The sequence below is a fragment of the Carassius auratus genome, chromosome 4 (genome assembly GCF_003368295.1).
Source record: "Carassius auratus strain Wakin chromosome 4, ASM336829v1, whole genome shotgun sequence".
NCBI classification, from domain to species: Eukaryota; Metazoa; Chordata; class Actinopteri; order Cypriniformes; family Cyprinidae; genus Carassius; species Carassius auratus.
Window position 1 is genome coordinate 16,305,688 of NC_039246.1, and position 19,048 is coordinate 16,324,735.

Sequence of the window (19,048 nt, forward strand, 5' to 3'; positions counted from 1 at the left end):
TTTGGTTAATGCACGTAGTAATTTGAACAATAACAGTTTAAAAGAAGCAAATTCCTCTTAAGATAGGCTTTACTGTGGTTTGGGAGGAACTTATGGATAAAATGTGAACTAACATGAAAATATGAAATAGTCAAAAAAATGTTTTCTTTGTTTTTTTTTTTTATGAGGAATTTACTTCAATCCCTTCTCTCCCTGCAGACTGAACAGAGGATCTTTGTGCTTATCTCCTCAAACAAATATTTAATAATGAAAAAGGTCAAGAAGCAGCATGAATGCCTATAGTGTGTTCTGTGCACAGTTTGCAATTTATCGCATTGCAGATGTGTTGTTTTCCTCTCGGTAATTCCAGTTTGGAGGGAAAAGGTCAATCTCTCTTTGACGCTGTCTGTGTAAATTGCATACCAGTCATTTCATAACAAACATGTACGTTTATAAAAAATACTGTTCAAATTGTAACTTTCTGCACAATTTAAAATTACTTTTCCGTTTTAATATTGCTGTGATTGCAAAGCTGGATTTTCAGCAGCTGTTACTCGAGTCTTGTTGACATGATGCTTCAGAAATCATTTTTATTATTATTATACTGAACATACTATAATGTGATGTTTATTTTTACCTATATACATCAAACCAACTCAAGTCTACTGGTCTAAGCTGGTCTTTTCAGCAGGGATGTAGTCATATTAAGATTCAAAGGATTGAGAAAATGAAGAGGATTGAGCTCATTATTTAAAGCTTAAAGCCTTAGCACTCTCAGAACACACCTGGAGAGTTTATACAAGGACTTCTTTTGACATGATCACATCAACTCTTCAATGACTGAACGGCTACTCCTGAATCTCCTGACCTCTGCTAGATACGGTGTACACAAATGCTCTGATTGAAAGAAATACAGTACTTACATATGGAGAAACTCTACTGTGTAAATGATTTAGTGTTATCGAAACATATCTAGATCCTGGTTAAACATCATTCTGTGGAGCACAGATCTTGTGTTATATGGTGAGGTAATGGGAGTTTATTAGCTCTTATACAGCGTAGCAGTTGAGGTTTTGATTTTGGGCCCAGAATACAGATCCTGAATCAGCTGAAAGGCCAGCTTCTCTAGTGGAGACGTTAATCTGATATAAAGGCTCAGAGGAGGTGCTGGATTACATGAGGATAAGGTCTGAAACCATGGCCTGCTTTGATGGATTTTATACACACACACACACACACACACACACACACACACACACACACACACACACACACTCAACAAGCTAGTGGCAGAGTCAGCACTTAACTGGGATCAGCCAACAAAAAACACCAACACAAAAAAGTAACTGTCCTGACAAGGTACAGCGACTGGCATGATAAAACAGACCTGGTATGACACCCTGACTGTGTTTACATGCACAACAATATTATGATATTAATCAAAATTTGGTCACATTCAGGTTATCACGTAAACCAAATTAAGCCAATTTTCTAATTTCCAGAAATCTGAATTGTATAGATTATTCACAAACCCATAACATTCATTCAGATCTATGTGTGAACATGTGTGATATTTGGTACAAACAATCATAAAATACTAAGCTTCAAAGAAAAATGTATGGAGCAAGGAGGAGATCCGCATTAAAAGAAAAATCATGGCCTACATTTGTAGGACTCTCTCATACATTTTGCAGTTAATCAAGCTCTTGTGTGTTATTGTTAAGACCATGACTGAAAATGAATGAATTTGTTACATTACTGTCCAAAACATATAGCATAATAAATGCCAAGCAAGGAAAAGCATCTCCAGTATTTCTGAAAGAGAATAGCAGTTTATCTTTTTTAGAAAAACAGCTGGATTTTAATCCGAAAATGAAAAGTCCACCACCCAGAAAAAACGTAAATTAGTTTTGTGTGTGACTCGATGCAAACGTCACTGAAATAACATGGCACGTGTGGTACGGTCAGGCTGCATGACGTGTCCTCAGAAACCCATCAGTGTAACGGACAGATCCATAAAGGCTGAACTTAAGACTATGATCACATTAATGATGGAGCCAGAAGAGTAATGGGCTCTATAACTGAGTTAGTGAAGGCTAATGTCAATATGTCCAGTGTTTGGCTTTATCCTCAGAAACACTTAAAAGGCTTCTGTAATTCCTCAGTATTCCTTAAGGATATTTTATGGTGCGATTACACAGACGGACCTGAGGTGAGAATTGAAAATTAGCGCTCACCATGACACTGTATTGAGACACAGAGATGTTGTTGGGGTGAACGCTGAGTCTCACACACTGCTTTATATCAGAGGCAAAACGACGAGGCTCGGATGACCGCTCACACTTCTCCTTCCTGGTGCACCTGGAAAACAAAGACGAAAAGAAATACGTGAGAAAGACAGTGTGTAAATGGAAGACAAAGCATTTGACAGTATGGGGGGGGGCTGGGGAGGGGATCAAAACAGCTGCACAAATGCGTTCAACCATCTCCCATCTGTGACCAGCACAGCATGAAGGAAATAGAACACAAGCTTGATTACTAGTCCAAATCCATGCATTATATCTCTGTTTCATATTTCAGGAGAGAGGGGGCAGTTACAGAGAGAAAGAAAAGACCAGTTGGTTGTGGGGACTCTATCCTGTTTCTGTTCTCTCGGCGGTGCTAAAACAACAGCGTCTCTATTTGTGGAAGCAGAGCAGGCCCAAAGGGCCGAGGGACAAGCCAGCTTTGTGTTCTACCCTTAATGAAGTGTATTCATGGCTGCCGGGTTCTGCAGGTGGGGATAGAGACCCTCCCTTTAGATCCAAACACCCTCCACTCTGATCCGTTCACAACACTGGGTCACAGAGCCGATGAGGAGACCACCCTAACACTGTGACATCTAATCCAGACACATCAGATTACAGGACCAAGGTTAAGCACATTTAAGACTATTTTACACTAGTGACTTTTAGTTCTGAAAGCTTGACTTGCAAGTTACAAACTGGTCCTAAGGAACCCAGACACTAATACAGAGTGCTGTTTTCCTGGACCCTGTTAATTAATATAATATTTAATTATAAAACGTAATTATACAAATTCAATGCTACGGAGTAGAAAATTAAACACAAATGTACTTAGAATTAAATATTAAAATAAAGTTCATATTTTAATTTAAATGTATTATAATATTTTTTTTATAAATGCATATATTAATAAATTAAATGTTTTATGTTTTTATTAGTTTTTTTTTTACATAAAAAATAGAATCATAAAAAAATAATAAATAACATTGCAAGTTTTTATAAGATACTAAGATCTACTATAACATTTTTGGGTAAAAGAAACATCGTTCATAAAATATACCTGCATATGAAAGTGTGCAATTGAGTCCTACACTTCAGCACTTCAAAAGTTTTTTTTTTTTTTTTTTTTTTTGCTTGGATAGTAGTACAACAGTGGATAAAATAGTCTGCTCTGACTGGGTTTTTTAGCCTGTCATTCCCCTGACTAATCCAGATTGGCTTTATTCAAATCTGTGAAGCAATTAACTACAAATCAGCACAGAGTCCTTACGAGAGGGAGAGAAGTTTATACCGGATGACAGTTGTGACAGGGTTTTCTTCCACAGCGGGAGAGAGAGGTAGGACAGTGAATGAATTGAAAAGTTAAGAAGCCTAACGTGGAGAACTCTGAGAACAGAATGGGAATAATCTGCTGGTGAATGAAAGAGGAAAACGAAAGAGATTTAAATGGCAACAATCATCCTCTTTCTCTGTGCTTCTGTGCTAAGCAGGTCTAAGATGCGTTTAATCAGAATGGTCTCCTTTGAAGCTCCAATCACTCAGCCTGCATCCCTTTTTAGAGGCTGATTTAATAAGCATGCTGTACTACGTGTTCAAACGCACACACACTTATTACACTAGGTGGAAGCTATGGGTGGTGAAACATTGAACTCTAAAACGACAGAGAGTGTGTAGCATTTTCAGAGCACTATGGGAGAGACAAACTGTCTTGTGCGAGTCTCTGGGTGATTTGGCGGGGCTGTGCAACCCGCAGTTAGACGCACTTGTCAAAAGCCTTTAATAAAACATCACACCTAACAAGTCCCTCTCGGTCCGCAGCCATTACGCAAGACTAAAGGAAAGTGTGCAGGCAGTGAAGCCTGTTTAAACACAGACACTAGTCTTTCTCACCAATAGGGGGCGTATGAGAGTTGTGTGTTTTTAATTTGGAGATTACAGGGGGCTTTGACATGTTGTGGCTGAAACAAATCAGCTCAGCTTGTAAGAACGGGAATATTTCTTATTTAAAAGGGTTATAAAGGAGATGCCTGCTTATGGCCTGAGAGCACTGTAAAAACATTTATGAGCCTTCATTTATGAGCTTGTGTAAAAGGCCCAGAGACAAATATCAGCAGGATAAATAGCATTGTTTGTGTCTCTCATTCCTTTAATAAATTAAAAATGTATTGGATAAATAAAATGAGTGTAAAAATGGCCTTATTTACTTTTTCTATTCACATTTCAAGTTAAATAGTGAACAGTATTTATTTATTTATATGTAATATTTATTTAATTGTCAAATGAATAAACAAAACCGAGTATTATACATTTTATAGTAGATTTTTGTATTTAAAAAATCATAATACACTGTAAATTTTATACATATGAACGTACAACACATTTCATATTAATATTCATACATTAATACAACTGACTTCTATTAGTTAATTATAATATATTACATTATATTATATTTGATCTAAGATTAAAATGGGTTGCATTTCCAGTTTGAAGACTTTTCCGGTGTGTAGTTCTGTGTGTACTTTATTAATATTTCTACATGTGTGCATGTGCAGTTAAATGTGTTTATTAGAACCATCTCGATTCTCTGCAAACGCTTTTCCTCCTGATGAATTGGTGATCTCCTTGTTAAGTCATCCAGTGCGCACCTGTCAACACGCGGGAGGTTTGTTTTAATACCTTATCATTAGTAAAGTAAACTGCTCTATTAAATGACTAAGGAGTAATTTGTTTCCCTCGTTATGTAAATGCTGCCCGAACATGGAGAAATGCAGTACTTTGATGAATAATGAACAGGAAATGAAATTGCATCAAAGCGATCAAGCAGACGGGAGCGCTGGAGTGGGCACATGCAAAACACTCAGGACGGCCTCCTTGCATCTCGCCTGCCCTCGTGACCCTCAGTTCACTCTGCTCTCTGACCTAAATACCATTACATCACCCATGCTAGCAGACGAGGAAAGGAACAAATAAATAACTATGCCCATCGGTGAAAGAATAAAAACATGTAATTAGTGCATTCAAATTCATTTTACTTGCCAGTCAAGAATTGTAGTGACGTTTTGCCGTTTTGCAATGCTACCCTTCACGTCAAACCCACAGACAGAGAGACTACAGATGTCTTCAGAAGAGAGCAGCTAACAGAGTCAGCCAGAAGCAGCTAAATTAATAAGTTCTGCTAAAATAATAAATCCCTTAAGGCGTTTTATTCAACAGAGTTTCACTTGCTGTGCAACTAAAACTGTTAATTTACCATAAGAATGAGTTCGGGCACATACTGGAATACAGTACCAACCTCGCTTTGCCAAGACTAATTTATAATAAACACGTGGAGGTACATTTCTCATGTGTGACTGATGACAGTGGCTTAGTGGAGTTTAAAGTGTGTGAAGTCCCAAGGTCTGACCAGCAGCATGAAGCAAAGACAGGTCTAATGGGAAAAAAATACTACAGAAGTAAGTTTCTTAAGATAGAGACTGTCTATGCTTACAAAAGCAAGCCAACACAGTAATTTTAGGATTTATGGAGTACATGTTGTTGTGATGAGTGGGGCGGGGCCGAGAGCCGTGGGAACGGAGCGAAGCTGGTGGAGTGATTTGGAAATGAGTGACATCTGCGCCACTCACCGGTCTCGAGTCCCACGGAGGAGATCAAAGGATACAAAAGAGGAGCTACGACAGTGAAGGACGAGAGAGGACCAGGCCTGGAGTTTATTTTGTGTTTTTGGTTTTGTTTGTGTGGGCAGTCGTCTGTGAGGGGCTGTCGCGCTGTTTTGTGTTTATTTTATCATTAAAGTTTCATTTGAAGGTTCGATGGGTTCCCGCCTTCTTCTTCCCGACATACTTACAGTGTTACAGTTGGGAAGGGAACTTTTAAATGTAATAGATTACATATTACAAGCCTATTTTAACCCGATTTAAAATTTAATAAGTAGTGTAAAGTAATGCTTGACCTGACCTTCTATTTCCATGTGAAAAACAAACAGAAATTAAAATTTCATAATTTGTACCTTTTTCTTTCATTCATGTCTTGAAATGAATAAAAAAAAAAATCTTGGATTAAGTTACTTCAAAAAGAGAAAGGAAGAAAGATAAATGTGAAACCACTAAATATATAAGTTTGATTTCATCAGTTTGTCGTTAGCATGTGGCTAAGCTAACAACACAATAATCTAAAAAAGCATAAACACATACTTTTCAGTATTTAATAAAAATAGAAGTTGAGTTATAATTGCCATTTCTCTCATCTCACCCAACACCTCAGTTTTTTTAGCGTATTGCAGTGCATTCTGTGATTGCAGTTTTAGAGTTTGGCCATAATTACTGCAGATAACCTAGGAAGCAGAAGATTTTAGATCCTACCTTTTACAATAACCTTGGAACTGCAAGTGTGTTTTAAAATGCTACCACCATAGTCATAGTTTTGATAGGAGAAGAAAAACCTTTTACTGTGAAACGCCTACCATTCCTAAGCCAATTCTACTCTAAACATCTCACAGAAATTCCATTACACTCAAAATAAAAAGCAGAGCCACAATACTGTATTACTATTGAGTTCAGCTGCTAGAAAACAGACTTTTGAACTCTAGCCAGTTCACGCTCTACATATAGTACAGTATCATGCTAATATTACTTATGGATGAGTCAATGCATATTTGAATATGCAGTTAAATATACATTCATCCTGATGGTTATCAACCCTCCCTTTGGGATAGATTCCCAATGTTTAACGGATGAGGAGCAAGAAGAGGGAACTGAGCTAAAATATGGTCCCATGGCCAAACAGACAAATCCCCTTCAAGTTGCACAAATAGAAAATGAGATGCCTTTAAAATCAAGTAATACCCAGATAGAAAGGGAGCCAGGGAGAGCACACAAAAAAGAAGGTGCAGGCACACTGACAAATGGCAGGTTTAAATTTAGAGGCAGCGCTGTGAGCCAGACCCTCAGAGCCCCCTGCGAGAGAACAGCCAGTCAGTCACCATCATTATGGAGTGAGCAAAGAAGAGGGATGGAAGGAAAGAGGAAGTCATAAAGCAGATAGAAGGAAGGAGGGGAGAAGAGACTTGTGGAGAGTCATTACGCAGCCCAGTGGCTCTGACCCGATTATTCCCAGCAGAGACCTTAGGGCCACTGCCCCCCACTGGGCCACAAACCTCAGCTGAGTGGAAAATTAGTGTGGAGCACCCCGGGAACGACCCCAACACACTGATGCATGCTGAGACACACAAACAAACACTTGCACAAAAAACATCCAGGCTGCAGCACTCATGTCCAAAATACAGAATCCAATATTCATTACATATATAATGCTCATTTAGTCATGCAGTGAATTAAATATTTAAATAAAGATATATAAGGTACTTTATCTCATTTTCTATTTGGAACTTAGAAAAATGAAACTGACACTGAAATTTGATTATTCATGACAAATGAATAAGTTTCACAACAGTGCAAAGATTACATAATTTGCATTATGTAACAGTTTGGTTTATAACAAAAGACTTAAAACAGAGCAAATTCAACAAAACCATGAAAGATTTGTATAATTTGACATGATTGATGATTATATAAGTCAAAATCTGCTAAGGGGTAATTAAAAATAACAAATCATGTACAAATGATTGTTTCATTGTCAAACTTTGCCTTATGGTTTACTTTAAAATTTAAATTAAAAATGTAATTTATTCATTTAGCAGATGCTTTTATCCAAAGCAATTTACAGTGCATTCAGGTAAAAAAAAATGTACCTAACATGTGTTCCCTGGGAATCGAACCTTGCGCTGCTAACACAATGCTCTACCACTTGAGCCACAGGAACTCTAATATTTAATATTTCTTGATATTAAACAAAAAGAAGACATTCTGAAGAATGGAAAACAAAAGAAGACATTCTGAAGAATGTTGGAAACAAATGAAATGACAGAATTGTCATGTTTTGGGTAGACTATACCTTGAATGGTTGTTTGGAAGTGTAGTCTAGAAAGATTGCCATGGTTTCTTGTACTTTTTCCCAACCCTATTTACTTAGACGCCAAATCTGCCTAAAAGCAACATGACCTGAGAATCTGAGCAGCATTTTTAAACACTTTTATGTGACTTGAATCCATCCGACTCCAGACTATGGCACAGCTGGAGAAACACATTACCTATCAAAGTTGCACACACCCACACAAATACCCACAATTCATCTCAATGCCATAAAAGCGTCAAGTTTTTCGTGATGCAGCAGCACTCGGCTCCAAACTCGCATTCAATTTCAGGAGCTGTCAAAAACACCTCAGACCGGCTCCTTCATCTCATCTCCCTGCTGTCCCGGTTCCTCCTGGACCAGGGGACCCATCTTACCCTGCTAATATTAAACAGATTATCAGTCTCCTCCAACACCACATCCCCTACAGATCTGATCAAACATTGCACATATTAACACCCGATCTGTCTCCTGTGCCAGCCTTCCAGCTGTCAGGATCCAGCTCAGAGGAACGTATCTCTTGCTGTTTAGATCGAGCAGACAGATCTTTTTCCTTTCAGCTGCAGGGGTCAACTGAGTTTTCAGCAGAAAGAAATACAAAACACGGAAGACCTCTAAGAATGACTGAAAAAGACAAAGGCACAGTGGATGTGAGGACATTTAGACTCTGTCTTCAAAGTTATACAAAGCATTTTAAAGAGGTCACACTCAATAAGACTCCACCTAAGAAAGGAGAGTAACTTGAGAGTGTGTGTGTGCTATAGATAGAGCGTCTGTCCTCTATCACAAAGGGCAAACAAGCGGGTCTTCAGCCACCTGAGAGAATGATCCAACAGGTCCCACGTGTTCAGAGGAAAAATCAATGTGCCGCTCAAATTAGAGAGAACAATCTGATCTGGTCGAACATTTCTGAAAACATTTTGCTTCTGTGCCAATGCAAGGTGAATGGCAATTACAAAGAGTTTGCGAACTGGCATATCACGTTTCTGGTGCTGTTTGGAAAAGAGAAACACGCATGACATTTGAAACCTGTGTAAAATTAAGCTACGATGAACACAAGACTGTGTCTCATTCTGTATCCTACCTGTGCTGGTTCAAATCCGTACACCTGCTGTGATGAACGCAATGTTCTTTCCATAATTCACAGCGGTGCTTATTCCCACAGCTTTATAGACCATTCAAAGACTTGGAAAATCATAAAAAGGAAATTTTCCACAAGATAAATTTAGAAGCACATTCTACCAGCACTTTTTTAGTTGCTATATCACACTGTGAAAAGAAGTTTCTATTGTTAAAAGAGCTCAGAAAGGTTTTTATAAACCTCAAATATAATTTTTGTAGCATAAAACTTGTGGCGAGAAGTTTGATTTTTGGTTGGAATTACTAATTTAAATCAATGGATTCATTGAGTCTTTTGTGAAATATACTAATTAACTAAATAACTAACTAACTAACTAACGTTAAAGTTTGTTACACAAGATACACGTGCTTACTAGTATAATTACAATAAATTATTCAGAATTACATGCAAGTAACCATGAGCCAAACCCTAATCCTAACCCTAATAGTACTCAATACTTAAATGTATAATTACACTGTAACAAGGACACCTTAAAATAAAGTGAAACCAAAATATTCTTATAATTTAATAACTGTTTGTTCAATGGTGTTAATATAAGTATAATATAACAAAACAGATAATTAATCAAATCAATTAAAATGTGGTGTTGGTGTCACTCCAAAATGTATTACCGACTTTGTTCTGCTAAACACAAAAACATGAAATATGAATTTCTTTTCACTTCTGGAAAGCAAACAGTAATGCGGTTTGGAACGACATGACGATGAATACATAATGACAGAATTTTCATTTTTGCTTGAACTATTCCTTTAACTTCCTCCACATCCATTTCCTGTCTTTTCAATCAATGCCTGCACGCGTTCTCTCTTTCTCTCTCAGGTGTGTCTATCTCCATGTCTAGTTCACGCTCTGTCACACCAGGACAGGCCACCCCGCTTGCTGTCTTCTACCCCCTCTCCCCTTTGCCTTCTCTCTCTGTGTCTCCTGCTCTTTCTCCGGTGACAGCGTGGTGACAGTGAGAGATAGGTTGAGTTGTGTAGGAGTGCCCGCTCTCTGAGAGATCTCGCTGACAGTCGTGAATGTGGCTGTAGTTCTGTCCTGATGCTTCCGTCTCTTTTGGAGCATGTTCCTTTCTCTCAGCCAGCTGCAAACTCCTCCTCCCGGCTCTTCAGGAGTTCAGCACCAGGGGCGACAGAGCCGGTCCTGCTCCCCCGGGGAGACGCCACTCTCTGCTGGGCACAGAGGGTGCCATGCGTGTTTTGGGTCCAAAACAACTCAGGACTGACTTGACAGGCACAGGTGGAATGCACTAAGAATAAATTGCGCCTGCTGATAGTATTGTTTATTTGTATGTGCAGTCTACATAATTTTAGAAATGAATTTATGAATTTATGAAAAGAATTTATGAAAGTGAATCTGCTAGGAATGAAACCCATAATCTTGACATTGCTAGCTCCATGCACCCATAATCTTGACATTGCTAGCTCCATGCACTAATGTTTGAGTTTAAAAATTTATATTTTAAAATGTAATCAGTTTAAAATTTAGAAAAATATTTAACAATGTAAAAAAAAAAATCAGAAAAATGCAATAAAAAAAATTAAGAGTGATCTTATGACGAAAACGTACCTGTGGGAACTTTTTTGCAAGACGCAAAATATGTAGCGCCATGTACGCTTTTTTCCCGGAACAGATGAAAGTACATATGGTATGTTTTATGTGATGTTAGTTTTGTATGTCAACATAGTTCTGACGTGAAATGTCCATTAAGTGGCGCTATAAATAATATTCTGTGATGGTTTAAAATAACGTACCATCTGCACTACACCTAAACCTACCCGAAAGTATAAACAAAAGCGAATGTGACGTAAAACTGCATGCCATTTTAGCTTGTTTTTTACAAGTAAGTACATATCTACAGGGGAAATTTACCTACAAGGACTTTTTTGTCATGAGATCAGCTTGTAAAAATCATTACGTTTTTTGTAATATAAGTATTATTGTTAAAAGTTTTAACCTGATACCTGATTTTGAAAAAAATAAACAAAATTAAATAATAATAATAATTTAAAAAATGAAACAAAAAGCCCTAGTCACCTGTGGATGCAATCTGTAAAGTTTGTTCCTGAAGGACACGATGGTCATTACAGTTATAAACAATGATCTCATCTCTCATAAAGCCTCAGTAACAAGCTGTCAAAGATACTGACGGATAGAGACATATTGATATTCTTGATATGCCCTAAAATAATATCCATCTCATACCCATCCTAATAAAGATACATAAAGATATTATAATGGAGTGTGAATTTGCATCTCTGTCAATCTGCTCCAATCTCAGCCTGTCAGCCTTCTTCGAAAAGAGAGACGGAAATCTGACAGCCTTATTTTCCCTGTCTTAATTATGATTTACAGCCTATCCGTCTCCACGCCATTCCAAAGCATCACAACCGCTGCTCATTTACACCCTATGCAAAATTCTGGCAATGTTTCCAAGACATTTGTAAAAAAGTCAGGGGAGTTATTCATTGCAGCCCTCGGGAACTAGTGCGGTCGTCAAGGATGGATGTAATGTTGTTAAACTGTGGTGAATACATTTTCCACTCAATCTGGGATTATAAAATTAAATGAATACTATAGACTCCACAGATTGACAGAATGCAAACATCCTTCATTCACAAAATGCTATGCTGATTGCAACAGCATTTTCTCACTTATTTATTTATTTTACTTGTTCCCTAATTCAATTTTTATAACAAAATAAGTATAAATATAAATTCATTTTGTTTGGGTCTATAATATAGAACAATACTAATGGTTTTTTCTCACATTAAATAACAATCCCTCTTCTCTCATAAAGATGATAAAAAACGATCCTCTCCCAGTCAAAGGGGCAGAGAGGGTTCAGATGGGAAAAAATGAAAGCCTTAACAAGTAAACAAACCGCTTTATAAATTACACATCTGAACATTTAAACTTGGGCAGCGCCCTCCCCTTCTCCTAGAGTTATTGATTTTTGCCTCTCTGGTCCTGTTTTCCAAGACTAACAGACTCTTCTGGAGATCTTCTGGGTAAACAGAAGTCTGGAGCAGGGGGCTTTGCTCCTGTGTTGATAGTGAGAGGGAAGGTTATCTGAAGGTTGATTGGAAACAACAAACTTGCAAAGAGGCTCTTAAACCAAACAGCATCTCACAGATATTTGTATTTTCTCCCATGCTATCCAATCAGCCTTGTAAGTCAATTTTCTTGTATGTTTTAATGCCCATTGCATTTAAACTTTCAATGCATCAAGATTAAGGATTAGTTTACACTGTTCACCAGTGGTAAAAGAGTCTAAAAACTGAAGGTCAGAGCCAAGCATCCTGAGACTGAGTTAATGCATTGTTAATTTAGTGATATACAATCTTCCCAAGTGGATTATACACACATACACAAACACGCGCACACACACACACTCTCAAATAGACCCCCTGACCCTTAACCCCTCTGCTCCATTTTCTCCATGATCAATAGCAGTGCGAGCAAATAAGCCCAGCCATCCCTCCATCCCTTCTGCCTGTTGTTTTCCTTCTCTCTCTAGTGATTGTGTGGAATTCTGTTGACTTTTGCATCCCTCTTGAGAACTGGAGTGATCTGTCTCATCACAGAGTCCTGTTCTCCAGAAGTCTAGATTATTATATTTATGCTCTGCTGGCCAACATATTGACCTCACTTAACACAAAACAGCCCTCTGAAACTCTGTTGCGTTGTGCCATTAGACTGTGTCATGCTATTTGATGTGTCGGCAGAGTCATGAGAGAAACAGATACAGGAAAAAGAGCTAATGACTTCCTTGAGTGATCTGAACAAACCTCTAACCCTGGTGTTAAACTGGTGCCTCAGAGGTTTTTTTACAGACATGAATGATACCTAACATTTCCTGTTTCTAAGCCATCATAATTGAATTTTGTGCATTAACACTATTAAGGATTTTTTATTTTATTTTATTTTTTTACCAAAAATGCACAAAAGCTTGTATTTGTTTCTATAAATAGCCAGATATTCCTCTTCATGTTCCTCTAGAGAAATCTATGGGTAACTATGGTAACTGGGATTTTCTCCGCAGAGGAAGAGTAACTGTATGAGTTTGCAGAGACAGTTTGATGGTATAGTAAGATGAGCAAAATTAGGCAATTATTAATAACTGCAGTTCTTATTACAACATTTTTAAATTCATATTTTTCTTTATTTTTGAGAAAGATAAACATGTATAGTGATGAAAGTCAAAATATTACATTTCACAAATGTTTATTTTCTGGTTATTCCACTATTTTGTACAAAGGAGTCAAAATGACATTTTTAACCTGAGATTTGGAGCCAATTTACAGGGATGTAAAAAAATGTTTTTGTAAGGTATGTTTGCATGCCTACGTATAACTCAAAAAGTATTAAAGATTTATTTAATATTCTTTCATATTCTGATTTTTAACAAACTGTCCTTTAGGTATATTTCTTTTAAAGTACCTTAATGGTTCAATCCTAGAGATATGGTGATCTTAATGCAGCTCCATGAGTAAACTGGCAAATTGTACATGTGTTCAGTGGACAAAAACCAAAAGTGGGTCATTTTGCATACAGCTGATACTTTTGTATTAATTTTAAAGAGGAATATTTGAAGAGCAAATAATGTTGAAACTAGAAATGTATCTCGTGATTTTCTATCAACACAATTGCATAGAACATACCTGTCTGAGCGCCATAAATATTATGAATTTCATGCCTGTAACTTTAAAAGTATTCAAGATATTTTAATATCCTTAGATTCTCATTCATAAAGAACTTTCCTTTTGAAATCTTAATTTTCAAGGCCCCATATAGTTCATTTCCATAGATATGGGGATTTCAAAGCAGCTCTATATTCAAATTGTACAATGTTTACCCATTTTAAATGTAATATTTTGGCTTTCATCACTATGTGTGTTTGTCTTTCTACCAAAAAAAAGAAAAACTATAGATTAGAATGAACCTTAGACAGAGAGAGACGGACAGACAAATCCCTCAAACTCTCTGAAATGAAGAGGGAGAGAAGTGTAGTCCATCTGATCTCTGCACTTCTCTATTGATCTGTTTACAGTGTCTTTCATTTCTCATTAAAATGACAACCATACAGTTGCTGTATGACAGAGAATCTCTTTGTTTCATATCAGTGTTAAGGTTTGCTGCTTTAAGCATCATTACCTATGAAAAACAGGTAGATTACAGCAGACAAATAAGGGGAGCACTGGCAGAAGTCATGCTTGGCGTGAGAGAGCCCTCTCCGGACAGGACTCGAGTTACAAGGATCCTGGTTAAGTATGCAGGGGAGGAGAGGATGGGAAAGGTAAACTCCAGGGCAATCAATCAGCCGGGGACCCAGGGAGGCCAGGTCGGATTGCATGACTCCATCACAGAGTGGTGCTGTTCACTTTCTCTGGGCATGAGGCCATGGGAGAGGAGAGAGAGAGTGAGAGAGTGCTAGGAGAAAGTAATGAAAAACACAGAAGGGACAAATAGAATGGGGATATGAAAAATGCAGAGACAAAAGAGTCCAAAATAAGAAGTGACACAGAGCCTGAATGGAAGCGAGGGTTGGCCTCTGCGGATGCAGCCATACTGGTTGTGTTGCCAACTAACATAAAGACCTCCTGCGAATGCTGGCCCTTCTACCACCTGAGGCTAAACAACAAACTGCTGCTGTTTTTATTAGCATTGTGTCCCGTGTACACTTGACACTGTTTCTGCTGCCAGAGGACAGAGAGAGAACTGACAGAGTGAAGGAGAGAAAGAGGCAGCTCTCTCTCTAGCTGCACAGTTTTCAGTCGCAAATGACCTCCTTCCTTCATGGGCAGTCATGGCAAGTTGATCAGCCTGCTCCTGCAGTGCGGATACTGGACTCAATACAAAACTAATAACATCATTCTCAGCAGTAAAATAAGTAAACAAATAAAAAAATTAATAAATAGGACAAAGTTTTAATCGAATAAAAACACAATCTAATTCGAAGGAACACTACACATCTGCCTTCAACCACACTTGAATCAACAGGTCAGTCTGTGAAGTTTGTATCCTCTATTGGTCTTATGTCTTGTGAATTCACAAGTCAAAGGTGTTTTAAGATTTTTTTATGTGATTTGTATTTAGTATTTAAATATTAAAACACTTGTGGGCCAATTAAAAAGTGAGTTGAAAAAAATTATGATCTAAATAAAAAAATAAAATAAATGAAACCTAAGTGGTGACATGAATATACAGCTAAATAAATATTTAAAGAGCTAATAAATAATATATAAATTATATGACTTAAATATGATTAAAAATACTGCTAAATAAGTTGCTAAAATTGGTAAAGAGCTAAAATAATGAAATCATTAATAAAAATACGAATTATGTGATATTTGTCCATTAAATATAATGGACAAAAATAAATAACCAAACTAATAGCTCAAATTGCTTAAAATAGCTAAATATCAAAAATGACTAAAAGGATAAATAAATGGTTAAAATGACTGAACGAATATTATATGATTCAAATATAATGATCAATTAAAAAAAAGCAAAATAATAAAAATTGCTAATTGGCTAAAATTAAAAAATAAATAAAACATGCTAATTTTTACTACAAGAAGTACAACGTTTCTCAATTCACATGTACACATCCTTTAAACATGGTCTGGATCAGGAAGTGCTCTAGAGCTGACAAAGCTCAAGCTAGCAACAAAGCTTAAGACCGAACCTATCAAACATCTCAGGAGGAAATGATACACGCACAGGCCATTTGAGCACCTGTCTCACTGTCCAGCACTAATGCAGCTCTCGCTTTTACAAAAGCAAGAGAGAACGAGAGAGAACGGGAGGGCGAGAGACAGATGAGTGTGAGATTTTAAGCATGCCTGACCTTGAGCAGCCATGTGGCAAACGCCATGCCCATGGCCCCTGTAGCGTCTAGAGCACTCAAAAGCCCTGAGAGAGACAGAGAGAGATAGGCCCTGAATCTCTACACATCTCTTTACTTTCCTCACTCTCACTCTCTTTCTCCTGCACTTAAGAGTGTAATGTTGCTTTTGGTCTGAAATACTGCAAATGTCTGCTAGACCCTCTCTGGCCCTGTCACTCCTTAGTGGCACAGGTGATGTGTGCATGTGTGTGTAAAGGGTTTTAAGACCTAGACGTCACTGAATATGGAGCTGCTATGATGTGAGAAAGCTTGAGCTCACCATGCCGCACACACACACTCCTCTGGGGTCCTCAAAAGAGGACAAGAATCCAATTTTCAATTTACAGTGGAGTGGGAAATGTGGCCATCCCTTGAGGGCCTGAAGCATCCATCACCCTCACTTTCTACACAGTGGGTGGAAAGGTGGTCGTGCACGAGTATTTGTGTTTACGTGTTTCCATGTGTGTGCACGTGTCTGAGATCCATTAGTGGGAAAAATGTGAGGCGGTGAAGAGAGCTGTTCCTTAACTCTAAGGCCACACAGTTGCTTAAATGTGACTTACTTGAATTATTTTAAATGAAAACATAACACCCCGCATGCCTCTTGGATAATCCACCCCAAAATTGTAATCGTGTCATACCATATCTGTATACTGTACATTACAGTTTTAGTAAATAATGATATATTTCACTTTTTTGGGGGGGGGGGGGGGGGGGGGGGGGGAGGGTGCTATCCCTTTAAACAACATCTAGTCCACATACTGTACATCCTTTATATGCTTGTCAGTGCAGGAGGGTTGTACTCACATGCTATGAAGCACACACCAGCCGCAGTGAGGATCTCCAGATCCCAGACACTCTTTACAGGATGAGTACTGCTCGCAGGCCTCCACTGGGACACGGGTCAGCTGCAAACAGAGAAACAGAGAAGTTAGACTATATGTGGAGTGAGACTTTGATTCATTTATGTCTCTCTTAAGGTGTGTTCACATTGACTACAACATTGGAGGCAGACAAAATGACCTAATCTCAACTGTGCCTTATCTTAAAGGTTCATATTGTCAAATTTCACTGAAAATGTAAGCTGCAAGCATCATTTAAAAGGTCCTTGCAGCCAGGCTCACCGCCACCAGGTGGCTTTAGGAAGACAGCAAATGATCAGTATTATGCATTTAAAGTTATATCAGAGGAATAATGACAAAGTCGTTTATGTGTGCCAAACTATTAGCTGTCAGCTGGTGGCGCTATCACTACAACTGAATATCTTCAAGCCAGGACTTTGATCAAACATGAAGTTTGGTGTAGATTGAACATGGTACATTTGAGTTAGTGTAAAACATGACAAATCCTGTTGCCAACAGGTGGTGCTATATGATTATATGATTATGGCTGAGTTACAAAAACTTCCTTTTCCATGGTGAAACATCAAACTTTGTCAGGCCTCCAAGACTACATCCTTTGACAAAAACTCAAGATCTTCACAATTGAACATTGCAAAGAACTTTAGAGTAAATTGAACAAATACAGGGCCCTATCAAACACCCCGCGCAATGCAACGCAAGGCTTTAATTTTGCGTACGAGCAGATCGGTTTGTTCGCTTGAGAAGTGTTCAGCTTTTCCTCCAACAAATTCCGCCATGTAAACAGCGATCTGCCATGGCGCGAGCGCATCTCGCTCTTAAAGGGAATGGGAGAAGAAACTCTGATTGGTTTCTTGAACGTTACACCCATTACTTTTTAAGAGAATAGGGACAACGCATTCAAAAAATGCGCCCCGGCACACGGACCGTTTTTTCATCTTTAAAATAGCAAGTGGACGCCCTGAGTGCACCTGCGCCGTGCGCTTTACACTTTGTGTTTAGATCGTTGAAATAGGGCCCATAATGTTGATGTCATTAAATCTCTAGAAGCATGCCACTTTCTGTTACCAGCAGGTGGTGCTATGACTATCACTTAATATGGGAATGAGCATGTGTTCAGGACAGAAATCTTATCAAATGTGAAGTTTGGGGCAGATCGAACATTGTATTCCTGAATTATAACAACTTCCTTTTTCATGGAGAAACAACAAAGTTTGTCAGGCTGCCACTGACACACCCTTTAGTGAAATCTCAAGATCTTCACAATTTAATGTCACAAAGTGCTTTAGATTACACTGACCAAATTTGGTGTTGATCTGTTTAAATCTTTAGGACAAAACTTGCACAAAACTTGCTGAGAAAATTGAAAATAACAATTCCTGTTGGTTTTTGGACTTCGTACTGGGAGACTTTTTTATAGGTATTGGTGTGTTTTCTTGTGTCTGCCGAATTTCGTAGATGTATGTGAAAAATAACTTGAGGGGCGCTTCTGAAATTTTATAGGTAGCACTACTGAGCCATTTTGCCACACCCCCTTCTGAAACCCATATCAAATGCATGCACCACTTCTGGCGTGGGTGCAAAATTTCATGAGTTTGAGCATGTTTAGGCCCTCAAAAATGTGATTCATTTTAGAGAAGAAGTAACTAAACAATTCCAATAGGGTCCTCAAACCTATCGGAGCTTGGGCCCTAATTAACACTTTCCAGGTGTTCAATGAAATCTGTAAATAGAATGGCATTCCTCATTGTTTTAATTCAATGATATAAAAATAATCATCTGCTGGGTAATAGTTTGTACATAAACTCAAACAGAATGCAAAGAGACTTGCAGAAAGGCTCACGAGAACACACATGTGTACATCTGCTAAATGTGTCATTTGGTCACACACAGCAGGATAAAGATCTGCAGAGAGAGCTCA

The 19,048-nt window shown here is 38.1% G+C and overlaps 1 protein-coding gene across 2 annotated transcripts in view; it reads right to left on the bottom strand.

Moving 5' to 3' along the window:
• LOC113060741 (plexin-A4) overlaps positions 1-19,048 on the bottom strand; it is a 214,922-nt gene that overhangs the window by 56,712 nt on the left and 139,162 nt on the right. For both annotated transcript variants that reach the window (XM_026229904.1, XM_026229895.1), the window contains 2 exons: positions 17,075-17,175; positions 2,217-2,340 (listed from right to left, as the gene is read on the bottom strand). In XM_026229904.1, the coding sequence (XP_026085689.1) occupies positions 2,217-2,340; positions 17,075-17,175 (225 nt within the window). The remainder of the gene's footprint in view (positions 1-2,216; positions 2,341-17,074; positions 17,176-19,048) is intronic.